Below are 9087 nucleotides of genomic sequence, written 5' to 3' on the forward strand. Positions count from 1 at the left end.
ACCTCCTGGGCTCAAGTGATCCTCCTGCCTCAGCCTCCCAAGTAGCTGGGACTACAGGCACATGCCACCACTCCTAGGTAATTTTAAAATTTTTTGTAGAGACGGAGTTTTGCCACGTTGCTCAGGCTGGTCTCGAACTCCTGAGCTCAAGGGATCCACCTGCCTCGGCCTCCCAAAGTGTTGGGATTACAGGCATGAGCCACCACGCCCGGCCTCTGCCTGGTCTCTTAAGATGAAAGTTCTGTGTTCCCTTATGTGTTTAAGATGGGGGTGTGGGAAGAGGGGCTAGATGTGGCTTTGCAGGCATGGGGAAGGGTCCAGAATTAAGGAGTTTCCCTGAAACCAAGGCAATCCTCTTAAACTTACTTAATCAGACCATTAAGCCTATTAGGTAATTAACCCCTCTCTGGTGCCTTCCTAGCAATCATCCTGACCCCTACTGAATTCATTCTCTTCCATGGACTCACGGATCTGTCCTCTTCCCCACCCTCACCCTAAACTTGTCACAGATATGGGGTCCTTTATCTCTGGAAGGCTCAGAAAGATGGGGAGGGAATTCTCACTAATCCCCAGGACTCCATCCTCTCTCTGCTTCTTCAATTTCACTCCCCATCTTCTCTCCAGCCAGAGCATCTTCCCTGTTTTCCTTTGAGGGTGGAAGGTATTCATCTTCTCTGAAGAAAACTGGGGTCACCCTCTTCCCCATTTTCTGCCCCCTCTCTCATATTTCTTCAGACTGTCCCTGAGAATTTTTGTATGAAACAGCAGAAGCAAGTCTAGACTAAGAGTGACATTTGTGGTCGAGCGCGGTGGCTCACGCCTGTAATCCTAGCGCTTTGGGAGGCCAAGGCGGGTGGATCACTTAAGGTCACGAGTTCGAGACCAGCCTGGCCAACATGGTGAAACTCCCGTCTCTACTAAAGCTACAAAAATTAGTCAGGCCTGGTGGCACATGCCTGTACTCCCAGCTACTCGGGAGGCTGGGGCAGGAGAGTCATTTGAACTCGGGGTGCAGAGGTTGCAGTGAGCCAAGATCGCGCCACTGCACTCCAGCCTGGGTGACAGAGTGAGACTCCGTCTCAAAGAAAAAAAAAAAAAGTGAATTTTGCCACTGATGGGCCGTATGCCCTTGGGCAAGTCGCCTCACCTCTTTGGGCCTCAGTTTTCCTCATCTATAAAATGGGAATCATGATAGTGCTACTTCATGGGGTTACTGTGATTAATGGAATGAGGAAATGTAAGGAAATGTACTTCAGATGGTCCCAGGCACATAGAAGATTTGAGAAATGTTAGATATCATCATTATCAGTATTGCCTACACCAAGAACACAAGTTCAGTGCTTATCACAGCATCAGACACAGAGCAAGCACCCTATGTGTGGGGTTTGGGGGTTGGGTTGAGAGGCAGGAGAAGGAGGGGTGACCCCACTTTGTTAATCACCCTTTTCCCTAGGGGGCTGTCCCAAACTTTTCCCTCCTTCTTGGAGGAGGAATGTCCTCTCACTGATACAAGCGAGACCTTGTCTCCATTCTCTGCACCCAGCCTCTCTCTAATTCCTGTCTTTCTCATGCCACCTTCTAGAATCTTTCCCCTTTTATGTCCCTCTGTACTGGAATTATTCTTTCTTCTCTTCTTCTCTCCTTCTTCCTTCCCTTCCTCCAACAAATCGTTCCTGAGCACCCATGACCTTCCAGTCCTTGGTTCAGGTGCTGGGGATGCAGCAGGGAACAAACAAGGTCCCTTTCCTTTAAATTCCTTTTAAATTTTCAAAGCATTTATTTACTTATTTATTTATTGTATTTTTAGTAGAGACGGGGTTTCACCATGTTGCCCAGGCTGGTCTTGAACTCCTGGGCTCAAGGGATCTGCCCACCTCAGCCTTCCAAAGTTCTGGGATTACAGGCGTGAGCCACCGCGCCCGGCCTAAACGCATCAATTTAAAGAAGAAATTAGGCCGGGTGCGGTGGCTCACATTTGCAATTCTAGCACTTTGGGAGGCCGAAGCAGATGGATCGCCTGAGGTCAGAAGTTCGAGACCAGCCTGACCAACATGGTGAAACCCCGTCTCTACTAAATACAAAAAATTAGCCGGACGTAGTGGCGCATGCCTGTAATCCCAGCTACTTGGGAGGCTGAAGCAGGAGAATTGCTTGAACCCGGGAGGGGGAGGTTGCAGCGAGCTGAGATCGTGCCACTGCACTCCAGCCTGGGCAACAAGAGTGAAACTCAGTCTCAAATAAAAAAAATAAAGAAAGAAAGAAGAAATTTAAAAATCGTTGCTAGCAATTGGAGCTTGAAGGGCTGGTTATGTTTTTGTTCTCCCTAACATACATTAATGTAAACATACAATGTTCAAAAATGAAAAAAAAGTTTGTCCATGGACCACCTTAAATCATCTTGTGGGTGGCTTGATGGTCCCTGTATCAGACTAGTGCAAATCTGACGCCTGGAGCCCCCTCTTGAAGTGAGTCTCCTATGGACAGTGATTGGCTAAGACCTCCCACCTGTAGAGACTCAGAACTTGAATTCCCAGGAGTCCCCATCGTGAGCATCAGTCTGTGCTGGTCCTTCCCAGAATTTTATGCACATTTTTTCTGTTTGGGGAAGTTTCCCACCATGTGAGTCCTACCTCCCCAGAAAGAAACCAGGTCTCTATTGACCAGCCTTCCTTGCAGCAAGGGCAGACACGTGACCTCAGCTGAACTCGGAGCCCTCAGCCATCACGCACGCCCACCTTGTTTGAACAACCAAGGCACTGCTTGTGAGAACGTTCTCCCTTCTAGTGAGGCAGAATCTACATGCCAGAACTCCGCACCCACCCATTCCCATCCCACTCTTCACTCTTCCCTTGAGTCCAGACAGCTCCCTCTACCCAATGGCAGAGTCTGAAGAACTGAAGATAGCAAGTTCAGGTCTCCTGATTAATTTCCTGCTGCAATTTCAAACATTTCCACCTTGGAAAGGTGCCGTCTTTCCCCTTCTAGTCACTGTGTCTCTGCTCTTGCTCCTTCTGCATCCACCCCCTCAAAAATCCCAGCACTTTGGGAGGCCGAGGTGGGCAGATCACCTGAGGTTAGGAGTTTTGAGACCAGCCTGGCCGACGAGGTGAAACCCTGTCTCTATTAAAAATACAAAAGTTAGCTGGACGTGGTTGTGGCATGCCCTTAATCTCAGCTACTTGGGAGGCTGAGGCAGGAGAATCACTTGAACCTGGGAGGCGGAGGTTGCAATGAGCCGAGATTGCGCCACTGCACTCCAGTCTGGGTCACACAGCAAGGCTCCATCTCAAAAAAGAAAAAAAAAAATCAGCCAATACTCCCTTTTCCCTTCCATAAATAACAATTGCCTACCCAAGAGATTTGGGGTGTTGTAGTAAGAGTGGCCTATTTTAGTGTCAGAGAGTCCACCCTCTAAGGTGGATTTGATCTTGGGGGTCATGGATGACAAAGGTAAAGCTGAAGGGGTGTGGGTTGTTGAGGTGTTGTTTTTGGTGTTAGTGTGCCCGGATGCAACATCAATGTTGGGTGTTGTCCTCATGGCACCTCATGGTTTTGTTTGGGGGCTGGGGATGGGAGAGCTGGCATGTTCTATGAGGGTACGAGGAGGCTGGGGTTCGACATCGGTATTGTCATCGGGAGCCTGTGGGGATGCTGCTGGCAGAGAGGGTGTGGGGTAGCAGCAGTACTGCTGAGGAGGGGTGGGACTTCAGGCGTGTGATGTGTTTCTGTGAATGGCGGTGTTGCCTATTTGGTGTGAAATGCAGTACAACTAGAGTGTGCTTATGTAGGGATGAGATGCTGAAAGGTGTGATGCTGCCTTGAGTTGTGAATGTCTCTGAGTGAAAGAAAGGCAGGTGGGCCACAGTTTTCTTGGAGTGAATCACCATTGGATGGTGGATGGTGAAAAGGGAAAATGACATTCTCAATGGCACTTATATAATAATGATGATGATGATGATGATGATGATGATGATAGCAACTGTTTACTGAGCACTTACCATCTACCAGCCTTACACTATGTGCTTCACACATGTAATCTCATCTAATGCACACAACCCAGAGAGGTAGCTCTTCCTGCCTCCATGTTTCAGAAAAGCAGGCTGAGGCTCAGAGCAGTGAAATAACTCGCCTGAGCATTCCACACCAAGCACATGACGGTGGCAAGATACGAATCCTGAAAGATCTCATTCTAGGAGGGGCTGTTAACCCTGGTGATGTTGACTTCGTGATAAAGAATGTGGCCGGGCGTGCTGGCTCACGCCTGTAATCCCAGCACTTTGGGAGGCCAAGGTGGGTGGATCACCTGAGGTCAGGGGTTCGAGATCAGCCTGGTCAACATGATGAAACCCTGTCTCTACTAAAAATACAAAAGTTAGCCGGGCTTGGTGGCGCATGCGTATAATCCCAGCTACTCGGGAGGCTGAGGTATGAGAATCACTTGAACTCAGGAGGTGGAGGTTGCAGTGAGCTGAGAGGGCACCACTGCACTCCAGCCTGGGTGATACAGCGAGACTCTGTCTCAAAAAACAGAACAAAACAAAACAAAATAAGCAACAACAACAAAAAACAAAGAATGAGGGATGTGGCTGGGAATGGTGGCTCACACCTGTAATCCCAGCACCTTGAGAGGATGAAGTGGGTGGATCGCCTGAGATCAAGAATTTGAGACCAGCCTGGGCAACATAGCAAGACCCTGTCTCTACAAAAAAATTCAAAGAATCAGTCAGGCGTGGTGGTGCACACCTGTTCCAGCTACTGGGGAAGCTGAGATGGGAGCATCACGTGATCCTGAGAGGTCAAGGTTGCAGTGAGCCATGATTGCACCACTGCACTCCAAGCCTGGGTGACAGAATAAGACCCTGTCTCAGAAAAAAAAAAAAAAAAAAAAAAAAAGAGGGATGTTAGGAGCAAGATCTGGCAGGTGTAAGCTATGTTGAGGGTGTGAGTTATGTATATGTGTCTGTATATGGGTTTTTATTTTGGAGGGGTTGACAGAGGCGGGAATATAGTCAGGAGTACGGGGGTCATTATTGTTGCAGCTTAAGAGTTACGATCTGTTTGTTATTGTCCTGCCAGACTGGGGTCATTTATTTCTGCAAAGAGTCCCTGACTAGAGTTTCCGTCCAACCTCTTCACCCAAGTCTTCCTGCCCTTAGTGCCTTGTTTTCCTCCCAGCGGCATCTGCCAGCCACTCACAGTGCCCAGAAGCGAGTGTGAACCGCCACCATCTCCTCCACTTCTCCCATCTGCTCCCAGAAGTGGGCAGGAGGGGCAAGAATCTCATCTGTCCAATAGGCCACTGCTTGCTGGGACACCCAGGAAAAGCCCTAACCCCTCTGAGCCTGTTTCCCCATCGAAAAATAGGGTCCATTATAGTGTCTCCCCACACAATGGAGCCAGCCACCTAAGTTCACATCATGGTTCTGCTGTTTATCAGCTGAGCAACGTTGGGCAAGTGACTTAACCTCTCTGTGCCTCAGTTTTTCATCCGTAACATGGGTTAACATGATAGAATTGTTGTAAGGATTAAGGAATTGATCCATGTCCAGCACTTCCCATGATAGTTCCTGGCATACTGTAGTATCATAAGTCTAGCCATTATTATAACTGATTATTATTATTCCATCATAGCATGTTGGGAGAATGATATGAAATTGCAAATAAGGCATTAAACAATAATATAGTTAGCTATTGTTAGTATTATCCTTGTTTTTTTTTTTTTTTTTTGAGATGGAGTTTTGCTCTGTTGCCCAGGCTGGAGTGTGGTGGCATGATCTCGGCTCACTGAAACCTTCACCTCCTGGATTCAAGCGATTCTCCTGCCTCAGCCTCCTGAGTAGCTGGAACTATAGGTGCCCACCACCATGCCCTGATAATTTTTGTGTTTTTAGTAGAGACAGGGTCTCACCATGTTGGCCAAGCTGTTCTCGATCTCCTGACCTCAAATGATCCACCCGCCTCAGCCTATCAAAGTGCTGAGATCACAGGCATGAGCTACCATGCCCAGCCCCTTATGGTCATTTTTATGTGCCCATATGGCAGACGAGGACACTGAAGCTCAGAAAAGGGGATGGGTTGACCCAGCATCCCCCAACTATGAATGCATATTATTGAAAGAAGCCCTCAATTTTGGGAACAAAGTCCTGGACCCTTGCCCAGCCCTGCTCCTGAGTGTGTTTCTGTCAATGGAGGCATGTCCCTCTGCATCTCCTGGCCTCAGTTTCCCCATGAGTAAACAGAAGTGGCGTGGGAGACAGTCTGGAGGAGATGGTCCCTAAAGGCTCATCCTAGTTTCCCCACTGTGGAGGGAGGCAGGATAGCACAGTGGTTATGTCCAGGAGCTCCGGAACCAGGCAGCCCAGGGTTGGGTAAATTCTAGCTCCATCACTTAGAAACCGTGTGACCTTGGGCAAGCGGTTTCATTTTGCTGAGCCTTAGTTTTCCTCATCTGTAAAAACATGCTCAAATCATCTCTCCCAGGGGTTGTATTAACCCATATCTCAGAGTAGTAGGTGCCAAGTAGGCAGATGTGACTGTTATTAGCAGCAGTGGCGTCAGTGTTAAGTTGTGCTGCGAAGTGATCTGATTCTAAGCATCTCAGTCCCTTTAAGAGAAAGGTGGGAACCCCCTACCCTCTGGAGGTCGGTGGGTGGAGGGCTAGACAGTCTGGCTGGGCTCAGGGACCTCCTGGGTCCCTGACCTCTCCAGGACTGGGAACAGCAGTGGGGCAGGAAGGAGGGAAGGAAGTCGGGGACATATTCATGTGTGTGCTGGAGGTGAGGGAGCAGGAAGAAGGACAGGAAACTCCCTCCCATCCCCTCCCCCAACTTCCCTTTCCTCCAATTTCTGCTGGACACTCTCACAGGCATCCAGGGGGTCCCTGATTCCTGTCCCACCTGGACGGAGGTGGGGGAGGGCTAGGATGGGAGGAAGAAAGTCGGCTTGTATTCATCTGTAGGGAGGAGGTGGGAGGCCCCCACCCCACCCACTGCCAGGCCTGGAGGAGAGGAAAGGGTGCACTCTGCCTGAAGCCATCCCTCTCCCATCCGGAGGAAAAGGCCAGAGGAAGTGGAGATTTTGGCAAGGTGACCGCGGGGAGGGGCTTGTCCGCTGCAGGGTCTCCCTCCTACCAGGGAGCTAGAGGACTGGGCTCTGAGGACCCCCAAAAACCCCACCTCTTCCCTGAGCCCCCCACGGCAGGGCATGCACCTAGAGTTCCCAGCTGGGCTTTTCTTCTCTGGTACACACACCTCCTTGGGTCACACACACAGGGAGAGCCCCTCTCTTCCCTCACACTGCCTTCCGTGGTGTCAAACATTCGGCAATCTCCAATACACAGGGACACACACACAGCCTCCCTTGTCAAACACATGCAGAATCATCCCCATATCTCTGGTGTCACACACTCAGCCATTTCACACACACACACCTCTCCTTGTTACACCCATACACACAGCTGGGTGTCATACACACACGTGCCCTGTCACATGGGGACCCATCCTTCCTTCTTTTTACACACCCTCGTGCGTTTCACCCACAAGCCCCAGCCTCTCCCTCGTCATACACCCACCTTCCCTGTTGCACACACCCCCTCTGATGTCACTGTTGCACACCTCCATGTGTCACACCCAGCCACAGCCTCTCTGGAGTCACACCCACACCCTTTTCTTGTCACATCCCCTCACCAGCTTCTCTGAGTCCCACCCCACCCCAGCCACGCCTGTGTCACACACACTGGACCCCTTTCCTCTGATCTACACAGCCTCTTCTGGCTCACGCCCAGGGCCAGCCCATTCGGCGTCCCCCACACACCCCCTTGCATGTCACACACACCGTCTCATGTGTCACACTCTGCCACAGCCCCCTCGGGGGTGACAAGCACACACCTTTCCTTGTCACACGTACCCGCTGGGGGGTCTCAAACATGGAGCCCAGCCCCTGTCCCCTGTCTTTCTCATGCACCCCCTCTATGCTGTCATATTCCTGATCCCTAATGTCACACATCCAGGCCGTAGAGGGCACACATACACACACACATACACACCTGTCCTAGCCTCACATTCTCCCACCTAGCTTTACACACCCACCATTTCCTCCATTTCACCCCACACACCCACCCAGCCTGTCCCCACGCACGACCCGGCCAGGGCCACACAAGCCTCCCTCTGGGACAACCCTTGTTCAGGATATCCCCAGGGAGGGAGGCTGGGAAGCTCCCGGTCCACAGGCCTCTACTCCTTCCCCTCCCCCAGCCAGGACACGCGAGCCCGGGGAACACCCCTGCCCTGAAAGGGTCACATCACACACCCCTCAAGGACACACAGACACCTGCCCTGAGGCTCCCACGCCCCCTATCTTCTGCGCCCCCCAAGGACACTTATCACCCCCTCCCCCCCACCCCTCTCCTCGCAGACAAAGCTCCCAGCCCCGGGCCTCAGCGAGAGAAGGAGGGGGTCCAGCCCCCTCCTCAACTCCCCGCTCTGTCCCCCGCCTCGGGGAGGGGTGTCTCTCCCCTCCCCAGAGCCCTTGCACCTGCCACGGGAGGGGGGGGAAGGATGGAGAAAGGCGAGGCCCCCTGCCCGCTCCCCCGCCCCGAGCCGCAGCCGTTTCTCACCTCCCGTGTTGCTGCGCTTGGTGCAGACCACCTCGGGGGGCGTTTCGAGGGGCCTCTTGCGGGAATCCGGGGCCTCGGGCTCCATGGGGGGGGCCTGGGGCGGCGGCTGCTGCTGCTGCGGCGGCTGCGGCGGCGGCGGCGGCGGCTGCTGTGGCGGCGGCGACGGCTGCTGGGGAGGCTGGGGTTGCGGCGGCGGCGGCGGCGGGGGCGGCGGCGGCTGCGGGGCCGCGGAGGCCGTGAAGAGGCCGTGCACCGCGCCCCGGAGAGGGAAGGCGGGGGTAGGGGGGAGCCGGTTCTCGGGGGGCTGACAGAGCCTGGAGAGCGGCTGTGAGCAGGATGGCAGGGCCGAGGGGGGTCTCCGATAGGGCCGGGAAAGAACTGAGGGGTGGGGTCTCTCCTGGGACCACAGAGGCTGGGGACTGGACGCGCCACTGGGGGGACGGGACTCCCCCCTTCTTCTTGGCTCCCTGGGG

At 52.6% G+C, this 9087-nt stretch overlaps 1 protein-coding gene across 2 annotated transcripts in view; it reads right to left on the bottom strand.

Moving 5' to 3' along the window:
- NOVA2 (NOVA alternative splicing regulator 2) overlaps positions 1 to 8867 on the bottom strand; it is a 34956-nt gene extending 26089 nt beyond the window's left edge. Inside the window, exon 1 of one of the 2 annotated variants that reach the window (XM_032177207.2) lies at positions 8615 to 8867. In XM_032177207.2, the coding sequence (XP_032033098.1) occupies positions 8615 to 8699 (85 nt within the window). In that variant the 5' untranslated portion in view covers positions 8700 to 8867. The remainder of the gene's footprint in view (positions 1 to 8614) is intronic. The other variant, XM_032177206.2, reaches the window with a different exon arrangement.
- Positions 8868 to 9087: the final 220 nt, after the last annotated feature.

Source organism: Hylobates moloch, unplaced genomic scaffold (assembly GCF_009828535.3).
Source record: "Hylobates moloch isolate HMO894 unplaced genomic scaffold, HMol_V3 SCAFFOLD_15, whole genome shotgun sequence".
Classification (NCBI taxonomy): Eukaryota; Metazoa; Chordata; class Mammalia; order Primates; family Hylobatidae; genus Hylobates; species Hylobates moloch.